General features: G+C 44.7%; 2 protein-coding genes across 4 annotated transcripts in view; both read right to left on the minus strand.

The window, feature by feature from the left end:
• Nucleotides 1-155: 155 nt before the first annotated feature.
• On the minus strand, nt 156-18,080 carry oit3 (oncoprotein induced transcript 3). Of its 3 annotated transcripts, none has more exons than XM_055661726.1 (9): nt 16,664-18,080; nt 13,363-13,740; nt 10,758-10,868; nt 8,786-8,908; nt 7,292-7,414; nt 4,856-5,016; nt 3,911-4,326; nt 1,442-1,541; nt 156-580 (listed from the first exon to the last, which is right to left on the minus strand). In XM_055661726.1, the coding sequence occupies exons 2-9, from the start codon at nt 13,649-13,651 to the stop codon at nt 413-415; spliced, it is 1,491 nt and encodes a 496-aa protein (XP_055517701.1). In that variant the 5' UTR covers nt 13,652-13,740; nt 16,664-18,080; the 3' UTR covers nt 156-412. The 3 variants fall into 3 exon arrangements, with proteins under 3 accessions (XP_055517701.1, XP_055517699.1, XP_055517700.1); XM_055661724.1 differs by lacking the exon at nt 16,664-18,080 and adding an exon at nt 16,085-16,267 and having other exon boundaries at nt 13,363-13,752; XM_055661725.1 differs by lacking the exon at nt 16,664-18,080 and adding an exon at nt 16,085-16,266.
• A 4,217-nt stretch (nt 18,081-22,297) lies between these two features.
• mcu (mitochondrial calcium uniporter) overlaps nt 22,298-23,716 on the minus strand; it is a 106,774-nt gene continuing 105,355 nt past the window's right edge. The window contains exon 8 of the mRNA XM_055661735.1: nt 22,298-23,646. Coding sequence (XP_055517710.1) covers nt 23,569-23,646 — 78 coding nt within the window. The 3' untranslated portion in view covers nt 22,298-23,568. The remainder of the gene's footprint in view (nt 23,647-23,716) is intronic.

Consider the following 23,716-nt stretch of genomic DNA (forward strand, 5'->3'; position numbering starts at 1 on the left):
ACTTGATGCTGGGTGACCACAGTGTTGTATAGAAGGAAAGATGGGCAATCCTTTTTGTTTGTAGGTAATACTTTGTAAAGAGCAGTCGGTCAAAACGTTCCAGAGCAGGGATTGTACTGTGACAATGAATTGGATTCAAAATAAATCATGAGAGATAAAGTAATATGCATCTTTATTAAAAAGGTATAGCTATAAGTATCTGTAATTAAGATATATTCAAAATGGACTTTGCTACAGTGCAAGCCACACAATTAGTGTCCCATTACAGGGCTCATTAGTTCAGTCTGCTAATCAGAAAACAAACAAGTATAATTATCTAGCTAAAGCAACGATACATTTTTGTGCGACTCGTGCATTAATGGACAAAGTTTAAAGGTGTTCAGTGGAATGATCTGGACGCTGCCCAGCTTTGTCACTGGGTTTCAATCACTATCGGACCTCCGCTGAGGAGATGATCCCTCAGGTGGCCTCCAGTGCCCGTCTCCGCTGATCTATGTATCCGCTTGCGGCAGCCCTGGGAACATCGAGACTTGGTGTCCTGGGCTCCACACACTAGCACTCGGCAGTGCAAGTACACCTTCTACAGAGGCACAATCACCAGCGTTAGCACACCATCACAGCTACTCATCATCACCCAACCCATCCAAGTGTCCACTTATCACTTGCCAGACCTTGTCCTGACCCCACTCCACCCCCATCTCTGTTATCTACTTTCTCCCCCATACTTCATTCAGACCAAAGATCTTAGAGCTCTAAGATCTTTGATTCAGACTGAAGAAGGTCCCACCATGAAATGTCCATTCCCTTCCCAGATGCTGCCTGAACCATTGACCCACTGAGTTCCACCAACAGTTTTGCTGAAGATTCCAGCAGCTGCAGTCTCGTGTGTCTCCACTATCAACTTATATGGATAGAGTGGATGTGGAGAGGACGTTTCCACTAGTTGGAGAGTCTAGGACCAGAGATCATGGCCTCAGAATTAAAGGACGTTCTTTTAGGAAGGAGATGAGGAGGAATTTCTTTAGTTGGTGGTGAATCTGTGGAATTCTTTGCTGCAGATTGCTGTGGAGGCCAAGTCAGTGGATATTTTTAAGGCAGAGATAGATAGATTCTTGATTAATACAGGTGTCAGAAGTTATGGGGAGAAGGCAGGAGAATGGGGTTAGGAGGGAGAGATAAATCAGCCATGATTAAATGGCGGAGTAGACTTGATGGGCCAAATGGCCTCATTCTACACCTATTCCTTATGACCTTATGATATTGTCTCTTCATTGACAGCAAAGGACTGTTGCAGCCTCAACACTTTCCTCCAGTGACTGAGTAAACATGCAGGAGTGTCAGAGAATCCACATCCTTTGTCTGAATAGACCATGTATTATCTACCATCTACCCAAACATGATGCAATATGAACCTTCCCATTTGTTGAGGGGCAATTCTTACCTTATTGTCTCTTCCCACAAACTTAAAGACAGGGACATAGAAATGTTTTGCAAGATGGTCGTTGGATGTCTCTTGCTTGACTGTTTCATCATTGATGCAGCTATCAAAGCAATACAAAAAAAGGCATTGATTTGTATACTTATGGACACATTACAATCAGATGCACGATCTTCAATATTACGTTTTAGTTTTATTTTGTTTTAGAGATACAGCGCAGAAACAGGCCCTTCGGTACATTGTCCACACCAACCAGTGATCCCTGCTCACTAACACTATCCTACACACACAAGTAAACATTTACAATTATGCCAAGCCCATTAGTCTACAAACCTGTACGTCTTTGGAGTGTGGGAAGAAACCGGATCTCCCGAAAAAAACCCACACAGGACATGGAGAGAACGTACGAACTCCGTACAGACAGCACCTGTAGTCAGGATCGAACCCGGGTCTCTGGTGCTGTGTGGCAGCAACTCTAACCACGCCACACCGTGCCATCCAGGTTGGCTGTAGAGTTATTGATCTTGGCATGTAGGTGTATTGACCATCCTAGGGAATGCCCAATTGGTTGAGAATGGACTCTAGCAGCCCATTCTACACTCCACATGGAGTTGCTATTTTATGTGTTCGTAGGTAAGTTGTACCATATAGTGTGTTGTTGAATGTAAAATGCCTATCAACGATACAGGTTTGTCGGAAATGAAAACGCACTGCCTTGTTCTGCTGAGACTTTTCAAAGTCATGTAGAGAATTTAAGCAAATCAGCTCACACTTTGGTCGATGTGGAGTTATCAAATGTCGGGTTTCATCAAAGTAAGCATCCTTTATGCTGCCACAGATATTGTGCATGATTTGCCCACTGGTCTAATGAAATGTACGAGTCAAGCATCATAGGAAGTTGTAAAAGTAGTCATCCGATCCACTTGGTCCATTTCATTGTTCATTAACAGCCTGCACCAATGTAGATTCTGCTCTAGTGTTTAAGAAGGAACTGCAGATGCTGGAAAATCGAAGATAGACAAAAATGCTGGAGAAACGCAGCGGGTGCAGCAGCATCTATGGAGCGAAAGAAATAGGCAACGTTTCGGGCCGAAACCCTTGGGTTTCGGCCCGAAACGTTGCCTATTTCCTTCGCTCCATAGATGCTGCTGCACCCGCTGAGTTCCTCCAGCATTTTTGTCTACCTTCGATTCCGCTCATCTGTTTAACCTCCAAGGACAAGTTCTCATTCTTGCTTTACTCAAACATCCATTTTTTTTTGTGTTAAACAAAATAAAATTGTAAATGCTGGAAATCTGAAATAGAAACCATAATTGTTGGAAACACACAGGATGTCTGGCAGTGCCCGTTTCAAATGCCTCAAGTTCAATTTCAAGTTCAGGTGAATTTATTGTCATGTGTACCTGGATAGGACAATGAAATTCTTCAACACAACTTTGTCAGATGGGTCTCCAACTTCAAATGCTAAAAGCCCTGTCCCACTGTACGAGTTCATTCAAGAGTTCTCCCGAGTTTGCCCCGATTCGAACTCGGAGATTTACAGTAATAGCCGCTCGCAGGTACTCGGGGCTCTCGTGGACATCTTTTCAACATGTTGAAAAATCTTCACGAGTCTTCCCGAGCTTACCGCGTTTCCCGAGTACCTGCCGTCAGCGTTACGAGCCGCTAAGAGACATCCCCGAGCTACGACGTACCCGCTACGTTCATTCTACGCGCTTACCACGAGTTTGATTTTTTTTTAAACTCGGGAGAGCTCTTGAATGAACTCGTACAGTGGGACAGGGCTTTAACGTTTTATCTTCCTGCAGACGTTGCTTATTAACCTGCTGAGAGTTTCCAGCCATTTCTGATTTTATTGCAATATTTCTAAGGCCGATTTCAAACTCCCTATCTGAAATCTGTCACCCTGTTTCTTATTTCCCTCAGCTGAATCTCTCTCTGAATTCTACCATCCAGCATTTGGGTCTTGCTCACCTGCTGTTGCCATCCAGTTAGTCTGAGTTTAAATATGTTGGATTCATATCCTGCTCCAGAGCCTTGTGCATCTAGGTCTAGCTTGATGTACTGGTGTACACTGACGGAGTGCTACATAGTTGAGAGAAAGATAGAGCAGCCATGATTGACTTGATGGACTGAATGGCCTAATTCTGCTCCTTATGTGACTTCACTCAGAACCAATTTTTGACGTTTGCATTTTCAGAGGCATTTGGAGCTGGACAATAAATTAACATGCTGGTCTTTTGCACAATATTGGGTTTTTATATATCCAACTTTTTTTGTTTGCTTATCACGTTAAATTATGTTATGTTGTGACTGTGAATACTGAGTACTGTGTTTATAAACCTGTTGTTGTGCTGCTGCTGCTGCATGTACCAATTTCATTCATGTTCCATGGCAATTAAATGCCCTTGACTCTTGCCATCCACAACCCACCAACAAAACACTGGCAACACCACAGAGTCCGATACTCACCCATCCTTTATGAGGTAGTACCGCATGATATCATCGCTGCTGGCAGAGGGAGTAGCAAAGCAGTTCTCAACCAGGGCTTCCAGCCCATCCACGTGCATGAGTGGCTCAATGCCGAAGTACAGGGAGTCTCGCAATTTGAGAACAGGCGGCGTGTCTTTGTAAATCTCATCAAAATCTTTGGATTTGAAGATCTCCAGGGCAAAGGGGAAGAGGCCATGGTTTCTGCCCATGATCTGCAGGGGGGAGTTTGCAGGGTTGGGCACATACCCTTCCGACACGATGTACTGACGGGGGAACTCGCAGGTGATGGGGATCACCAGTTTGCTGGTCCGGATGATAATGTCCCCATTGCTGCCCGGAGTCTGCTTGGGAATACCAGTCAGTGTGTTTCTTGCAATGATCTTATCACCCACAACCTAGTGAGATGGATGGACATGCAAACAGAAATATTACACGATACTTTTGGAAACACACACAGTCATATCACATGGAATCGGGTTCCTCAGCCCCTTCTTCAGTTTTATTTTGCATTATTTAGAAGGATGAGGGGGGGGATCTTACAGAGACATATAAAATTATAAAAGGACTGGACAAGCTAGATGCAGGAAAAATGTTCCCAATGTTGGGCGTGTCCAGAACCAGGGACCCCAGTCTTAGAATAGAGGGGAGGTCATTTAAGACTGAGGTGAGAAAAAAACGTTTTCACCCAGAGAGTTGTGAATTTGTGGAATTCCCTGCCACAGAGGGCAGTGGAGGCCAAATCACTGGATGGATTTAAGAGAGTTAGATAGAGCTCTAGGGGCTAGTGGAATCAAGGGATATGAGGAGAAGGCAGGAACGGGTTATCGATTGGGGATGATCAGCCACGATCACAATGAATTACATGCTGGCTCGAAGGGCCAAATGGCCTCCTCCTGCACCTATTGTCTATGTTTCTATACTTGCCTCTACAGAGGTGCCACAGGTTTTGAGATTGAAGTTAATGTTGACGTGAGTCCCATTGGAAAGAGCCTTGCATGAAGCATTCAAGAGATACAGCTCCAAGCCGCCAACTAAATCCTTAGGTACAGCCACTTCAATCGACTCGGACTTACACTGCACCGGCACTGGAATAGAAAGGAAGGTCAGGCCATGGTTCTAGAGGGAGGTGCATAGCACACAAAGACTGAAGTAACATGAGGTATTCAGGGCTGCATTCCAAATACAAGATCGACAACAATGAATGGGATCGGCTAAACGAGTTAATTAGAAAGAGGAAAAACATGGCCCCCTCGAACTACAAGAAGTAGTTGGCGGCACGATGGCACGGCGGTAGAGTTGCTGCCTTACAACGCCAGAGATCCGGGTTCGATCCTGACCGCATTGACAAACTGTCTGTATAGAGTTTGTACGTTCACCCTTGACCTGTGTGGATTTTCTCCGAGATCTCCGGTTTCCTTCCACACCTCAAAGACATATAAGTTTGTAGGTTAATTGGCTAGGTACAATAGTAAAAATGCATCCCTATAATGTATAGGATAATGTTAGTGCGCAAAGATCGCTGGTCTGCATGGACTCAGTGGGCCGAAGGGCCTATTTCCGCTCTGTATCTCTAAACCAAGCTAAACTAAGAGAAGCCTACCAGCTATGCATGTTCTCCAGAGATGCTGCCTGACCCACTGAGTTACTCCAGCACTTTGTGTCTTTTCCTGATCTGAAGCTTAACTTCCAGTTAAAAGAAAATATTGAGGGTTTCCTTTCCTTGATGTATGGTGAGACGGAAAAACTGTGAATTGTCTCTTTTAGAGAGGGAAGGGAAGATTAGTTAAACTTGGCATCACATTTGCCACAGACATTGTGGGCTGAAGGGACTATTCCAGTGTTGTATTTTTCCATGTTCGATGTTCTCGGGCAAAGTGGAGATTTCAAAGTGTCACTTCAGTGTTTGGATGTAGATTGTTTTAGCGATTGCCCCATATGCATCTATTCAATTGGTTTGTGCCCAGGGTTCAGAGTCTACTATATCTAATACTTGGAGTCGGTGGAGGGGGGAGGAGATGAGGGGGGGGAGAGGGGGGGTTATCCCGTTGCTCTCTCTCTTCTTTGCAACCCGAGCCATTTAGAGGTACCCTCTCAGATGGAGGACATTGACATTATCATCACATGGAGTGGGATGCTATTTTCCATTCAAACTCAGTGGATAGGAACCTTGATATCTATAAAATTGGCCCTCATTATCCCAACAATAAATGTTTTTATTTAGCAGGGAAACTGACCCTCTGGCCTGTTGAGACACGACAACCATCAAACATCCACCAGTAACCCTACTTCTGCACCAGGCCCATTTTATTATCTCTAAACTTCCATCAGCTCTCTTCCTCCTTCCCAACCCTCAGATTTATCCACTCAACTACAAACCACGGGGCATTTATAATGGTCAAATAACCCATCAAACTGCACGTTTTTTGAGATTTGGGAGGAGACTGGTGCACCCAGAGATAACCCATGTGGTCACAGACAGAACATGCAAACTCCACACAGAGAGCACAGGAATTCAGGGGTTGAATCTGTCTCATTGGAACTGAGAAGCAGCGATTCTACCAGCCACACTCTGTTTTAAATATTGTTTTTTTATATAAAGGGCAGGTCAATGCAAACTTTGCTCAGAATTTTGCTCAATAACATCTGAAGGCAAATACCGTCAGCACTGCCCGAGTGGATTAAGATGCTGCAGCTTAGTTTAGTTTAGAGATACAGCCCAAAAACAGGCCCTTCGGCCCACTGAGTCCACGTGAACCAGCGATCCCCGTACACTAAGGGCCTGTCCCACTTTCATGACCTAATTCACGACCTTTTTTCTTGTGGACATTTTTCCATCAGGCTAGAAAAATGCCCCGACCTACTTGATGCCACGAGTACCTACGACTAGCATCACGACCGACCTCCGATGACCTCGTGACGACCATGCTGTGAGTATGAGTCAAGGGCAAACTCGGCAGAGGTCGTGAATTAGGTTGTGAAAGTGGAACAGGCCCTTAACACCATCCTGCACCCTAAGGACAACTTACAATCTTTATCGAAGTCCATTAACCTATAAACCTGTACGTCTATGAAATATGGGAGGAAACCGGAGCACCTGGGGAAAACCCACACAGGTCATGGGGAGAACGTACAAACTCCGTACGGACAAGCACCCGTAGTCAGGATGGAACCCAAGTCTCTGGTGCTGTAAGGCAGCAATTCTGCCGCTGCGCCACCATACAGCCCCAAACCCAACCTACTGTCAAGACAGGGTAATCACAATGTCTGCATTGCTCTGAACACTAACATCCCATCAAGGCATCCAGCAAGGTTACTGCATTTAACCCTCTGGTTAAAAGCAAACTAACACGAGAGGCTTACCTTGACAGGTGTGATTGTCCTCTGATAATAAAAGCCCACGCGGACATTCACAGTGATATCCCCCCTCCTCCGACACACAGTTGTGACTGCAACCTCCATTAGTGCTGTGGCAGCCTTCAATGTCTGCAGAATCAATAATAGCATGGAACCAAGTAGAGGAATGCAACAAAACTGGGTATCACAATTAAAATAATCAGCCGCGGACTTACATTAAAGGTTGGCAAACCATCTGAAGGCATTGGTGAAACTGAGCATGTTTCACCTGCAGCCCCTGACTGATCATAATGCCGCGCCCACTGAAATGAAGGTAAATGAAAATCTCTTCCATTCTCATTACATTGTCAGTTCAGTGAGCAGACTGCCCAGAGTCAGTATAAAGTGGGCATGCAACACCTCGTCTCCAGAGATTCAGGATATGTGAATACAAGCGTGTGGACTGTAATATGAGGATTACGTATTACATTTTAAATATAGCAGTTGGAAGCAAAAGGTAAATATTGGCAGAAATAAATCAATTTTATGTTCTAATTTTGAGGACACGAGCAACTGTAGACGCTGGTATACAAAGTGCTGGAGTAATTAAGTGGGTCAAGCAGCATCTCTGGAGAACATGGATAGGTGACGTTTCAGGTCAGTTTCAGTTTCAGGCATGTGTTTTTGTGTTTGGGAGTCCCTACCAGCGTGGCACCAGTGGGCTTGGTCCCTTGCACATTGACATTGTCTTTTTGCACTATTATTGTTTGTTTGTTTTATGTGTATGTTTATATATATGTGTGTGTGTGTGTGTGTGTGTGTGTGTGTGTGTGTGTGTGTGTGTGTGTGTGTGTGTGTGTGTGTGTGTGTGTGTGTGTGTGTGTGTGTGTGTGTGTGTGTGTGTGTGTGTGTGTGTGTGTGTGTGTGTGTGTCCGTGTGTGTGTCCGTGTGTGTGTCCGTGTGTGTCCGTGTGTGTCCGTGTGCGTCCGTGTGCGTCCGTGTGTGTCCGTGTGTGCATGCATGTACTGAACCTTCTTTGCGTTTATGATATTGTTTACAGTGTACTATGCTTACATATTCTGTTGCGCTGCTTGCAAGTATGAATTTCATTGTTCTGTTTGGGTCATATGACAATACAACACTTTTGACTCTTGATTGCTGAACATTGTTGACAGCGGAACTAGAAAATCTTGGACAAATCACCAGTTCTTAATGACAGTAGGAAATGCCTAACTTGATGTTACAGGATCTTCCTGGCTGGCAGGAGTTGGCAACTACATGGGCCTGGGTCAACTCCCCTCCACCCCCAGACTGTTCCCGAGCAAAGCAATTGGCTTTCTTCTTAACTATTTATAAATGAAAATTTAAAAAAATCCAAAATAAAACACAAAATGCTGGAAACACTTTGCAGGACGTGTGTGGAAAGAGAAACAGTTTCAGGTTGGAGACCCATTGTGAGAGCCACTGCTTTCTCTTTTAATTACAAGCTGCTGGAGATATTTCCTGGTGAGTTTCACTGACCTTCGCAGGTCACAGAGTTCCTGCCCAGTGCTTTTCCAATCCCACACTTGCAGCGGAAGGAGCCTTGCAGGTTGATGCATTCTTCACTGCAACCCCCATTGTTGACAGCACACTCGTTGACATCTATTAGGGTGGGCGGTGCAGGGGGGGGAAACCAAGGGTAGAATCATATTACAATTTACACAACACACATTTTCACATCTTGTCAACCGGGCAATGGAAATCATTGCAACTGCCTTCATTAATGTTTGCAAAAAATGATAGGCATTTTCGGTAAGGCACAAACTTACAAGAGGTGGATCAGAGTCAGAATACTCCATCCATCCCACCCCTCCCTCCTTTCATCCAATATCAGTAAAGATAGACACAAAATGCCAGAGCAACTCAGCGGGACAGGCAGCATCTCTGGAGAGAAGGAATGTTCCTCTCTAGATATGCTAGCATCTCCTAGAGTTCTTCTCCAAGATGCATTTTGGTTTAAACTTGCTGAACAATGAGCACCTGTCCGCTGAATTTCAGACCTGACCCATTTAGAGTTTGTGATTATGACAACCATTTTGTCAGGCAGCCTGGCGGTCTACAGAACACAGAACATCTCAACAGCAATTTCTCCAGCTCCCTAGCATCTTCTCCGAGTTGAGAAACTAAGCAGTGCATCTCATCTGAACTTGTCACACATGATCACTCTTTAGCACACCTCACTCAACTACCCCCTCTGGCAGCTTGTTTCATGTTCCCACCACCCTCTGCGTGGGAAGAATGTGTCCCTCGGGTTCCTAATGAAACTGATTCAATTACTTAACTGAAGCAACCAAGTGTAACACAGAGGAACAGCTTCTTCCCCACAGCCATCAAGCTATTACACACAACTTCGAATAAGCTCTGAGCTATGAACTGAACTATATTATTATTTGTCATTTGCACTATTAGTTATTTATTGAATTTTTCTTTTTTTTCTCTGTCATGTACAATGTTTACATATTCACATGTTTACGAAGGAACTGCAGATGCTGGAAAATCGAAGGTAGACAAAAATGCTGGAGAAACTCAGCGGGTGAGGCAGCATCTATGGAGCGAAGGAAATAGGCAACAACCAGTTTCAGGAATAGCTACTTCCCCACAGCCATCAGGCTATTAAACTTGGCTCTGAACATTAATAGCCCATTATCTGTTATTTGCACTTTATCAGTTTATTTATTTGTGTGGGTATTTACGTATATAATGGTATATGGACACACTGATCTGTTTTGTAGTCAATGCCTACTGTTGTGCTGAAGCAAAGCAAGAATTTCATTGTCCTATCAGGGACACATGACAATAAACTCTCTCGACTTGTCTTGAGGTGCGATCTTTCAGGAAAAAAACGGAGGCCCTATCCACTTTGTCAAGCTGGAGTTAAAAGATCACTGGGCACTCTGTACAGAGAACGACCACTTTCCCCAGTACACTGGCCACTACAGGGGCACTGCTTCAAGTGGCCGGACATACAGATTGGATGTGGCCTGCAGCAGCTTGGAGCAGCACTGGGGGACATCAGCAACATCACCTTGCACAGGCCAACCCTGTAACTCCAACACAGCGGGCCTTTATGTCTCAGTTCAGACTGCAAACATGTAATTTCACTGTACCTAGGTACATGATGCAAAACAGGACCATTGAAACAAAATGTAAATCAAATGACCTAATTGTGCCCAAAAGGGAATGGGCAGGTGATGGTTCAGGTCCTCGATGGTTAGCTCAGGATTCCAGCATCTGCAGATTCTCGTCTCCCCCTGGAGATACTCACCACCTTTCTATAGTAGGTTTCAAGTTGTGCTTAGAATCTGACACCAGGAATTTTCTAAAGATTTTCAAGTCATTATCGCAACTTTAGAAAAGTTCATACAAGGCTGATGAGAATTCAGTCTTGATAAATTCATACTAGACTTAAAATAAAATAATTCCCCCATTTCTCTCCTTTTGAAGTGCTTACCTAGGCAAATCTGGGCATCTGGTCCGAGGACGGTGCCAGGAGCGCATTGACATTCATCTTCACCCACGCAGTGTCCCACGCAATCCACATGATCACAAATATCATAGAAATCTGCAAAAGTCAATGGTCAGGGTCAGTGGGAGCTAATGCCTTTCTAGAGCCAGGTTTCTGGCGCACAAAATGATCTGCTTCTCAATACCAGTGGGAAGCCACAAAGAATTGTCACGAGGTGCTGGTGGCTAGCACAAACCAAGGGTGTATGGGCTGAATGGCCTGCATTTCCATTCATGCTCTGCACAGCCCTGAAGGAGGATGGTTGAGGTGCAGATGAAGCATAAATACTGGCATGGTCCTAGTGGGTGGCATGGTGCCACAGCTGTTAGAGCTGCTGCCTCACAACACCAGAGACCCCGGTTCAATCCTGATCCCAGTGGCACTGTCTGTGTGGAGTCTGCATGTTCTCATTGTGACCGCATGAGTTTCATCCCACAACCCCAAGATGTGTAGGTTTGTGGGATAATTGGTCTTTGTACATTGCCCCTAGTGCATAGAGCATAGAAGTAAAAGTGAGTTAACTTGGAACTAGTGTCAATGAATGATCAATGGTCAGCATGGACTTGGTGGGCCGAAGGGCCTGCTTCCTTGCTGTATCATTGACTCAAAACTAGGGACAATTTTTACATTTACCAATCCAATTTACCTACATACCTGTACGTCTTTGGAGTGTGGGAGGAAACCGAAGATCTCGGAGAACGTACAAACTCCGTACAGACAAGCACCCGTGGTCGGGATCGAACCCGTGGTGTCTGGCGCTGCAAGCGCTGTAAGGCAGCAGTTCTACCGCTGCGCCACCGTGCCGCCCCACTCTCTTCCCATTCAGTGGCCGTCAGACAGTGTTCCTGCCGCCACTTGCTCTCTTGCTGGAGATGTAGGAAGAAGTGACTTGAGTTGGTTTTGCTGTGATGCTCATTGTCAGAGCTGGCACTCAGAGTTGTTAGCCTCCGTCCACAAGCAACCAACAGCATTCAGGAGCGGAGAGCAAAAGGAGAGAAGTGGGATAAGTGCGAGGAATTACAAAAACTATCGTGAGAGCAGGAATTAAGTAGAAAATGTTTAAATGGGGCAGGTGGGAATGTTCAGACCAAGTGGTGTTAGAACACAAGGCCACTCAGCCCTTTAATACTATCCCACCATTCAATGTGACCATGTCTGAACTGTTCTGGCCAGTGAGGCAAAGAGTAATCCCATTCTGACCATTTTATTTAGCTTCAGGTTCTGTTGAGAAGGTCATGTATAGAACTGGTTGAGACCAGGGATCAAGGTTGTGTGGGTGAAAGGTCCACCTTTGCTGTCCCACCTCTATTCCAAATAGACAATAGCAGCACCACACAGCTGGCAATGTTGTCAGGAGTTGATATTAAACTTCTACTGAGGTTGTTTAGGACCATTTTTCCCCTTTGGAGTAAAAATCAAGAGAGCCTAACACAAGATGAACAAAAATGATCTTGTGTTTTCTTCAGCAGAAATGAGAGAGTGTGGGGGGAGAGTATCTAGTTAGTACATAGAACAGTAGAGGAACAGAAACAAGCCCTTTGGCTAATGATGTCGGTGTTGAATGCGATGCCAAATTAAACTAACCCCTTCTACCGGCACATGATCCATATCTCTTCATTGCCTGTAAATTCAAGTGCCAATCTAAAGGTTTTTTTAATTGGTAAAAGAGTTTTAAAACAATATATCCTTTCATGGAGAGATGGGGTGCAGTGCTCTCTGGCCAAAAGCATGAGAGTCATAAGGAATAGGGGCAGAATTAGGCCATTCGGCCCATCAAGTCTACTCCACCATTCAATCATGGCTGATCTATTTCTCCTTCCTAATGCCATTCTCCTGCCTTCTCCTAGTGACCTCTGGCACCTGTAGAGGCTCACACCCTGCAGGGTTATGTTGGACTGAGAGCTGGGAAGTGGCGGCTGTCAGCCAGCAAGATACTGTCGGCAACTGGCTTCCTTCTCTCCCATTTATTTCTCCGATACAATAGAAGGGACTGTGTGGAAATGTCAGACTGAGCCTGGGGGCTGGGAGAGTTTGTTGGCGGGTGAAGGGAGGAATGCAGTGGGCAAAGGTGTAACAGGGGGGGTAGCTACAAAATGTTGGAGTAACCACAGTGGGTCAGGCAACATGTCTGGAGAACATGAATGGGTGACGCGTTTCAAGTCAGGACCCTTCTGTAATTGGGGGGGTTTTGTTTAGAGATACATCGCAGAGACAGGCCCTTTGGCCCACTGTGTCTGCACCGTTCAGCGATCCTGCACATTAACAGTATCTAACACACACTAGGGGCAATTTACATTTGTACCAAGCCAATTAACCTACAAATCTGAACATCTTTGTAGTGTGGGAGGAAAGCAAAGATCTTGGAGCAAACCCACGTGGTCAAGGGGAGAAGGTACAAACTCCATACAGACAGCACCCATAGTAGGGATTGATCCTGGGTCTCTGGCGCTGTGAAGCAGTAACTCTAACGCTGCGCCACCGTGCTACTGGGTGAGTTATTACTGAGTTACTACACGTGGTTGAGTAGGAGGAAGAAGCGCTCGGTACTTACGGCCACAGTACACGTGGAAACAGACGGTGGGGTTTGGTAGACGGTAGACGTAGTAACCTCCCGTGCAAGCCTTCACATCCACCGTGGTGTTCCAGAGACAGCAGTTGTCGTTGAAGCTGGCACAAGCCTGCACCGACACAATGCCATCGGACTGCATGGGGTGGCTGCCGTTCAGCCAGATGGGCGCATGGGTGCCGCAGAGATTCTCCTCGATGCAGAAGGTGGGCATGGCGTCCCCTGCCATGCCGGTGAAGCGGTACCACTCCCCGTCCATGTGGCTGTCGCACATGGGCCTCCCGCGCGAGACGTTGATGTGGTGCTCCGTGTTCCGCCAAGGCTCGTTCAAGCTGATGTACGCCGAGCAGGGATCTACCGCCACTGCAAGAAGATCTAAAATCAGCCCAACCACACAGGCAACTTTAACACCACCTGCCCCAAACTCAGCAATGCAGATACTCAAACGTCACACAGCCTGGAAACAGGCCCTTCAGCCCAACCCGCCCATGCTGCCCCATCTAAGCTGGTCCCATTTGCCCATATCACTCGAAACATTTATTTCCCTAGGACTTGGAAAATGACTGGGCTCAGTCGACTATTTCGATACAACTGCTGATCGGGGGCAGTACGGTGATACTCAGATGGGCTGTTTGTAAGAGAATAATTTAACTTTGCATTTGCACTTTGCACATGATACAATAAAGCACCATTGTACCTGTCCAGGTGTCTTTTAAATGCTGTTACAGTACCTGACGCAAGTATCTCCTCTCTATAATGCTTGTACGAGGGATGGTGTTTAGTTTAGAGTGTGGAAACAGGGACTTCCACACCAATCCAGCGATCACCCATACACCAGTTCTATCTTATTGAACCGCATCCAACACACTAGGGGCAATTTACAGAAGGCAATTAATTTACAAATCTGTACATCTTGGGAGATGGGGAGGAATACGGAGCACCCGGAGAAAACCCACGCGGTCCAAATTCCTCACAGACAGCAACAATATTCAGGATCGAACTCGGGTCTCTGGTGCTGTGAAGCCCTAATGATGTAGAACAGACAAAGGGCGACTGAGAAAGCAACAGGCGAACAAGAGCGAGAGAGAGAGAGAAAGGGAGAAGATGAGACTGCAGATGCTGGAAGCAAAACAAAGTGGAGGGGAAGCTCAGTGAGTCAGGCAGCCTCTGTGGTAGGAGTTGGACAAACGATGTTTCGGGTTGTCACCCTTCGTTTTTGTTACAGAGCAAAAGAGAATATGCAGAGGGACAGAATAGAAAAATAGAGAGTGCGGGGAGCAGGAGATTTAGGAAGAGGGAGGGGAGACAAGGGGGGTGGGGGGGTGTGAAAGACCATGAGCAACTAATAAGTAAAAGCACAAATACAAGCGGGAGAGGGTCCAAAGAGTTAACTGTGGCACCATTTGGTGCAATGCCTTTGGTTGAATGGCTCCACATACAGGGAGGATAATTTTCAGGACACGCTTGTACTATCCTTTAGAGAACTATTGAACACAGGGTAGACAAAAGTGCTGGAGAAACTCAGCGGGTGCAGCAGCATCTTTGGAGCGAAGGAAATAGGCAACGTTTCGTTCCGAAACGTTGCCTATTTCCTTCGCTCCATAGATGCTGCTGCACCCGCTGAGTTTCTCCAGCACTTTTGTCTACCTTCGATTTTCTAGCATCTGCAGTTCCTTCTTAAATACTGAACGCAAGGCTCATGCGGTTACCCGTTCATGCGCTAAGGAGAAAGGTTTAAGCAGGGCATTAAAGAATAGCATGTAACTCACTAATCTCTATGGGAAATCCTAAATAACTTCACAAGCTTGAAATTACTTTCCTGCATGCGTATGCAGCAACCGAATGGCATGCAGCGAGGCCGGGCAAACAGTTGCAAGTTGATTCACCTGTTCATCGATATTGGTTGCATTGATTGGTGAGCAACAATTGGCTAAGGAATAAGACTAACCTGGTCTTTAAAAAAGCATCCTTTGAATTTTTTGAATATCCAGCCATAAATTAAAAATGGCACGCAAATAATGTTTTGAGTAATGCTGTGTTCCATCAGCATTAAATTGTTAAAACTAAACTGAACAACTTCAAACTTTTAGTTGAACAGAGGACTTCACTCAAGCGAGCCTCAGCTTTTTGAGGTCAAGTCTCTGAAGTGGGACTTCAATCCGTGAGCTTCCACTTACAAAAGGTAAGACTGCAAGGCAACTTTGTAGAGCGGAGTGCTACAGGTCTCTCCGTTGCCGGACCAGCAGGTCCAGGAACAGCTTCTTCCCTGCGGCTGTTACATTACTTAACTCTGCACCTTGGTGATTGCCAGTCACCCCCCCCGGACACTCCTTCCCCCAGATGCGAACTGCATTTTGTTGTATCTGTACTGTACACTGCACAATGACAATAAAGATTGAATCCGAATCTGAATCTGAAAAACACTCTCTTCCCTGCAGGGAAAGGTTCAGATCAATATTAAGCTTTTTTGATTCAGAGGCCTTAATGGTTATCAGGCAGCTCTTCACAAAACAAAAAAACCCTTCTCTATGTACAGAGAGAAGACTGGAGCTCAAATAACAGTTTAGAATCAACACATTCTTAGAATGCAGAGGGAATCCTGATCATATCCATTCACACTATTTTTCCTCCCGACTGTACTAAATAGACCTTTGCAGTCTACATTCTAATATAGACATTGGAGAAATTGTCTTTACCTCAGACTTACCTAATGAAAGTGAGGTTCGGAGCTCAGCAGAGAGGGCCAGTCCCAACAGAATAAGGGGCAACATGATTCTCAGCTCTATTGCAGAGTTAAAGCTTGCTTCCTCTTCAGTTTCCAAAGAGACTGTTCCTTCTATGCTCTATCTGGATGGTTTTATCTCCCGGATAGACTGTATCTGGCTCCAGGAAAGGGGGGGGGCTGAATGTGTAACTTCAGCCTTGACCTGGTTTGCACACAGAGATGAGGAACCCATGAGTCTGTTCTGATAGGGGAGCTATTTTCACTCATCCTCCTATTGTTTTCAATTTTTTTTTGTTTTTTGCTCTTCAATCACCAGCTATCTCAACCCCACAGAAAACACGATAGCAGGCCTCGAGCGTGCCCTCATTCCTGTTTCTCATCTGACCATGGTCAACACATTTCCTGCCCTTCCCCAAAATCCGGAAAGTCTCGCAGAAAGCGTGACGCCTCAACGTGCCCAAGCAGATGTCTTGTTCCACTTGAGCGCAGATTGTGACCTGTGCAAACACGGATAAGATACCCTGCAGTTGGAAGGAAGGTTCGGAGAGTTATCTTCAATACCCTTTCCATGTTGACGTTGTCATTTGTTCCTCGTGTTTTGCTTCTACAAGTGACGTCGACACTCGGAGGACACGGCATGAAATGGAACAAAACATTAGGGCGGAGCTTTTCGACCTGAAGAAACCTTTGGTGTGACCTGAAACCTATAAAAAATGCACATAGAAATATTATATCTCCCATGCCTTATGGGAATTGTCAAAGTGTTTTGCAGCCTCTGAAAAGTGGTACGAATATGGGAGTACTGAAAAGATAGGCATTGGTAGAGCTGCTGACTCGGCTCCAGTGACCAATGCTCAATCCTGACTTCTGCTGTTCTCTGTGTGGGGTTCGATGGTTCGAGGACACCGTCCTCCAGTTTCCTCCCACATCTCAAAAATATGCTGGTCAATGAGTTATATGGCCATTCCTTGGGTAGAGTAGATGGCCCTGTGAGAGAGGATAAAACACAAGGAACTAAATGGGATTAACTACTCCGAGTGCTGGCACAGATGAAGTCAACCTGAAACAATAACACTGTTTCCATAGGCACTGGCTGACCTGTTGAGTGCTTCAAGTATATTGTGCTTACGGTTCGGATTTCCAGCTTCATGAATTTCAGAATATACTTTTATCTAATCTCTTGCACCTCATTTCAATTAGCTTAGTTTAGAGATACAGCATTGAAAGGGACCCTTCAGCCCACCAAGTGCATGCAGACCATCGATCACCCCTTCACACTAGTTCTGTACTATCCCACATTCACATCCACTCCCTACACACAAGGGGATATTTACAGAGACCAACTTAACCAACAAACCCACACGTCTTTGGGACTAGAGCACCTGGAGGAAACTCACACGGTCACAGGTAGAATGTGCACACATCGTGCAGACAGCACCCGAGGTCAGGATCGAACCCAAGTCTCTGATGCTGTGAGGCAGCAGCTCTACCATGTGCTGTCCCAGAAGAGGATCTACTTACATTTGTTTCACTCTTTTACTTATGTATGACTGGACTCACGTCTAGTTTGAATTGAAGATAGACACAAAATGCTGGAATAACTCAGCGGGACAGGCAGCATCTCCGGAGAGAAGGAATGGGTGATGTTTCAGGTCGAGACTCTTCTTCAGACTGGTCTTCGGGCCTTGACCCAAGACATCACCCATTCCTTATCTCCAGCAACGCAGCCTGTCCCGCTGAGTTACTCCAGCATTTTGTGTTTATCTTCAGTTCAAGCCAGCATCTGCAGTTCCTTCCTACTCATATACCATAGTTTGAATTGTCAGGATAACATGCAAAATAACCTTTCTTGCAGCATGTGACAATAACAACCTAATATAATTGTACACACTTGAATCTCTTCCTCGTCTCTATTGTTCTAATATATTATGTTTGCAGTTTCTCACACAGGCCTGTATTTTATCATCTCTATTGAATTTTTGCACCTTCCAATTAAGATCTGTATAATCTCAATTTTATACAATATTGCTCTTCTTATTGAACCCGATATAATTTAAGGTATTTCAGGACTTGATTAAATTGAGCTATGCAGAATAAAGGACTTACAAATTTATTTCCCCAAAAAATAATTATAATTTCTATTTTTACTGGGACTGAATTTCCTTTTTTGACATGCTCATCTCTTACTAATAGAGATCTGAACAATATTGATTATTTATATCTGACCCTCTCAACAAATTTGGACATGATTCAGTCATCGAGCATGGAAACAGGCCTTTTGGCCCAACTTGCCCATGTCAACCAAGATGCCCCATCTACATCAGACCCACCCGCCTGCATTTGGCGTGTATCAGTCTAAACCTTTCCTGTCCATGTACTTGTCAAAATATATTTTAAATGCTGTTAATATAGCTGCCTCAACTACCTCCTCTGGTGGTATGTTCAATATATCCTCCACCCTTTGTGTGAAAAAGTTGCCCCCCAGTTTGCTATTACATCTTTTCCCTCCCATTTTAAACTCATATCCCCTAGCCTGGGTAAAAAACTATGCATTTACCATATCTATTCTCCTGATGATCTTACACACTCTATAAGATCACCCCTCGTCCTCCTACACTCGAAGGAATAAAGTCCTAGTCTGCTCAATCTCTCCCGACGACTCATGCCCTCAAATCCTGACAACACCCTCTCTGCACCCTTTCCAGCTTGATACCATAAAGATAAATGCACAATTAATTGGACTTACACACACTGTTATTATGTGGAGGTTGAGCTATACCATTCTTTGCTTGGGGAGATGTGTTCTCACTTCCTTCCTGAATGGCAGGGCTTTGACTTAAAAGCAGTTGTTCCACTGCCCATGACTCCCACAGAGCAATGTTGCCTTTTGCAAAGCTGATTGATCACTATTTTTCTTGAAGTGACATCTCCTGCAATCTCCTTGGTACAATTCTCTGCAGCTGCAAAATCGACCGTGATAGTTAAAGGAAGTGTTAAAGCCTAGACTGAAAACACACAAAGAAAAATCCCAAGGCCATTCTGGAAACACTATGCAGGTCAGGCAGCAACTGGGCGAAGAAAAATAAAAGTTACTGTTTCAGATTGAAAACATTTCATTAATTAACTACATCCCAAGTGGCTGAGAGTTTCTGATTTTCTGTTTTAAATTCCCGTTTCAAGCATCTGCTATTTTCTGGGGAATTTTCATTCCCGAGGACATGCCTATCAAAGTGTGAGCCAGGAAGAATCCCGTTTAGGAAGAGTGCAGCAGAACTCTGGAAAAAGCGCTGAAGCCTTTGAAGTGACAGGAACTGCTTAATTCAAAGGCTGTTAAGAGAATGCAGATCTGACCATTCACAGAAACTTAGTAAACAGCAAACATTCTCACCTTAATAAGCAACAGGCAATGAATGATTTTATATCCATTACAGTTTGAATGATGGAATGACTGATACTTTATTGCCAGGTGTCAAAGTCACAGTGATATTCTTTGTCTTGCATACCCGACGTATGCAAAGAGTCACCACCTAAAGGGCGATAAAGTTTGCACACAATCACGCCGTACATTTGGATCAGATACAAGCTGAAGCACAGTTTACCTGCACAGGTGAAGTCAATAGATCCCACAGCACCAAGTTCTCCCAATGTTTTGTCCAATATTCATCTACCAATCTACCAAAATTATGATAATCAGATCTCCTGGCGATTATAAATATTGATTGTAGTCATCGCAGTTCCTACTCCACAGTGACAACATTTTAATTATCCCATCAATAATACTGTCCTGTGGATGTGAAAAATGTTAAATAACAAGTGAAAAATGTACTTCATTTTTATTTTGTTAATAAGCTAAAAGGTGCACAAACAATGCCATATGGGGAAAAGAGCCCAATGGAAGAATGTTGTTTGGCAGTACAAATAAAACACAGATACCCACTATCCATTTGGAAATCCTGATTTGTAGAAAGGAACTGCAGATGCTGGTTTACACCAAAGATAGACACAAAATGCTGGAGTAACTCAGCAGGTCAGACAGCATCTCTGGAGAAAAGGAACAGGTGACGTTTCGGGTTACTCTGCGAGCGCACGCCGGGGGCTCTAACACCAAGACCCGGTGTGTGACCTTGCATCACCCGGAGTGGCTTTAATGGCCGCGGGACAATCGCCATCGCCAGCCGGGGCTTTGACTTTGACTCTGACATGAGGGGGGGGAGAGTGCAGTGGAGAGATAAGTTTATTTGGCCTTCCATCACAGCGATGTGATGGATGTTTATGTAAATTATGTTGTGTCTTGGGTCTATGTGTTTGTAATGTATGGCTGCAGAAACGGCATTTCGTTTGGACCTCAAGGGGTCCAAATGACAATTAAATGTATCTTGTATCTTGTATCTTGATCTTGGGTCGAGACCCTTCTTCAGACTAGTCTGCCTGACCCGTTGAGTTACTCCTGCATTTTGTGTCTATCTTCGATGTCACTTCTAGCTTGCATTCAGCGCAATCCAAGCTCATGGGAAGAATTAAAACACAAAGGACTTGAAGCCTGACTAGCAATCTCTCAAAGAAAGTAACACTGCAAAATCGAGCGGTTTTCTTTTTGCAATTTATTCAGTAAACAGTGTCAATTAAGAAATGGTCTGTGGTTTGATACATTCCTAAGATTTTGCTTCATAATATTCAGCATTAAAAAGTTACACAAGAGCATCTCTACAAGTGTTACATGATAGAAAACACAGGAGTATTCTAAAAGCTACAAACAAATTAAACCCCCCCTGTAAGGAACTGGAAATTCAAGTATGGTGCTGAATGTAGTGGGAATTCAGCCAATTCCTCCTGTGCCACTTGTGTGAACATCCCTGATACCTTGCTGTGTCCAGTAAGGGCAGAGGTCCAATAATGTCATATCTTGCCACATACGGCAAAATGGTGCACAGATTTCCAAGTACACCCACATGTATGAAACACCATCTGTGCTATTATATTTCTCTTGCACACGTATATAAAATGCATACAGCCACATTAAATGAACGCCTGCAAGACCTTCAACTTGTCGACGGCACTCTTTTAAAAATAAAAAGACAGCCATGCCCCAATAGCCCTTTGGGCTTCTGCATTTATGCCCTCCGAAGGGTTTTTACTCCCATGCACTTTACGACAGTTTCCCAGGGCCTGGTTCATGCATTTGATACAATCAGTGCATCACATTCACTCAGGGTTCCTCAGGCTGGGTGGTGAAGCTAAGGCACTGGTCTCAATCACTGCCCTTCACCCCTGGAGACCTAGGTGCACATTCTATTCGCAGGGAGTGGGCATAATGGAAACTGGCTGTGTGTCCTGGCATTGCTCTTTTAGCTGGGTCAGTGTTGCAGTTTGCTAAGTCAACACTCAGTTATAGATTCATTAGCTCACAAGCATCGACCTGATATTCATCACTCTACTTCTCTCTCCACTGGTGACTTGCAGAATATCTGCTTTCCAGATTTCCATCTACTAACAGCATTTGGCTTTTGAATTGCTGTTCTTCTGCTAACAAGGAGAAGATTGGGTGCTGCTGCATAAAGCCACCAACGCACCATTTACATCTACAATGCTCCTGAAAAAAAACATTATTACCTTCAATATTCTTGCGCAGAATTCATGAGTACAGTACTTAAGTTCGCAAAAAGCATTTACCGCCTGTGTAATCTGCCTGAAAAATCATGCCACTTATTTTATATGGATGAGATCAAACTACCTAGCACTATCTCAATAGGCCCATCCAGAATGATACCCACATGATGTTCAGTAGTGTTGTATACAACTTAGGCTTTCATGGTTCCCATTTTGGTAACAACCTTAAAAGTCACAGTGATCGACAAGATATTCCTGTCTGTACAAATATTATAAAGAGAACATGCAATTGCGACAGTTGTCGCAATACAGCTCAGAGGTATTTGAATCCCTGTCTAACAGGGAAATCATGCAACATATGTCCATGGTGCAACTCCTACAGTAACAGTAATGCATCATGCATTCTATATGGATCACTCTTCACTCACTATAGGCTGCCTAGTGAATCTAGCTCCCCGTTCAAAGAACTAGTGTATTAATATACAAACTCCCCAAGGGGGTTGGCTCCTCTGCAAATTTCAACAAGTACAGTTAACAGTGACATCTTCTGTTCTTTGTGTGTGGAAAAATAAGACAGCAGACAACAAATACCTCTTCAAAGGGGCTCATTATCCGTTTAATTAAAAATAAATGCATTTGACCTAATCAAACATTTTGAGTCGGGAGATGTATACAGAGGTATAACTGCAGCTTAAATTGATTTCTGCACCATTCCTCATTTAGCTGGCCACTGCTGACCTGAACAATGTGTCACATTCGAAAGACTTGTTCCTGCGACCCGCATCTGCTGGGCCGAATTAAAGAGTTGTACATTGGAGGTGTGAGAAGCAACTTGCTGTGAAGCAGGTGGACAAAAGTGCTGGAGAAACTCAGCGGGTGCGGCAGCATCTATGGAGCGAAGGAAAATAGGCAACGTTTTGGGCCGAAACCTGAAACGTTGCCCATTTCCTTCGCTCCATAGATGCTGCCGCACACGCTGAGTTTCTCCAGCATTTTTCTCTACCTTCGATTTTCCAGCATCTGCAGTTCCTTCTTAAACAACTTGCTGTGAAGCAGGGATGTGTAAAAGGGGAACTTACCAAGTTTAATACGATTCATTCCATTCAGAGTAAATCATTGCTTAAGGTTCAAGAGCACATCATGACCTCTTGGAGGTATTCACTCCCTGTGTGCTAAAACAGCTACAAGCCCTGGACCTCCCTGGGAAAGGACAGACACAACTTTCACGAGGAGAAATGCATTGATGCTGCATCTCCAGAATCACCCATGAAGAACAGACAAACCCAGGTAAAAAAAACCCACACCTTTCTGTACCAATAGTCTATGAAACCAGAAGAACAAAACCATTTACCAGTGACCAAATGCAAGACCCAATTAGTTCCAAAACAGTTGTGGTAGTTATTTATTGTCAGAGTTACACAGCTCATTCGTACAACAATTCTCCCCTTAATCATAGTCATTGAGTGCAGCAATGTCAAATGAATTGATAGTTTGTAAAATCTGCACAAAATCAGAATAAAACAGTAAAATAAATGGTGTCAATAAATGTATTCTTTTTAAAAAAAAGAGGAAACGTGCATCCCAATCAGCCCTGGTGCCATCAGTTGGAGATGCACACTGTCCGTTCTGCATGATCAGATTCCCCAATGTACCCGATGCACATCTCAACATGATTTCAAACTCCTTCCCCACTGCCAGTAGGATCTCGAGGACCCGCAGAGGTTTGGTTGTTGATCAGGTGAAGAGCGCCGTGGTGTTAGCGTGTCCAGACATTCCTCGGGTTGGTGGGTGGGAGTGGCGGGGACAGGGTGGGGGTGGGGGGGGGGGGGGGTTGGTGGTGGAGTCACCTCTGGCATTCCTCACTCTTGGTCACTGACGGGCTGGATGGGGAGATGGAGCTGGAGTGGATCTCGGAGACGCTTCAAGTCCAACTCGGCCTGAAATGCAGAATTCACCAGTGTCACCAGATGGTTAGTGTAGGAAGGAACTGCAGATGCTGGTTTAAAC

The sequence above is a fragment of the Leucoraja erinacea genome, chromosome 34 (genome assembly GCF_028641065.1).
Source record: "Leucoraja erinacea ecotype New England chromosome 34, Leri_hhj_1, whole genome shotgun sequence".
In the NCBI taxonomy this organism is placed as follows: Eukaryota; Metazoa; Chordata; class Chondrichthyes; order Rajiformes; family Rajidae; genus Leucoraja; species Leucoraja erinaceus.

Coding starts and splice junctions, on each gene's coding strand:
- oit3 (XM_055661724.1), bottom strand. CDS start 16,148: ATGTTGCCCCTTATTCTGTTGGGACTGGCCCTCTCTGCTGAGCTCCGA. Junction 5,017..7,291: donor GGACAATCACACCTGTCAAG/GTAAGCCTCTCG, acceptor TTTCTATTCCAG/TGCCGGTGCAGTGTAAGTCC. Junction 4,327..4,855: donor CCTGTGGCACCTCTGTAGAG/GCAAGTATAGAA, acceptor CCATCTCACTAG/GTTGTGGGTGATAAGATCAT.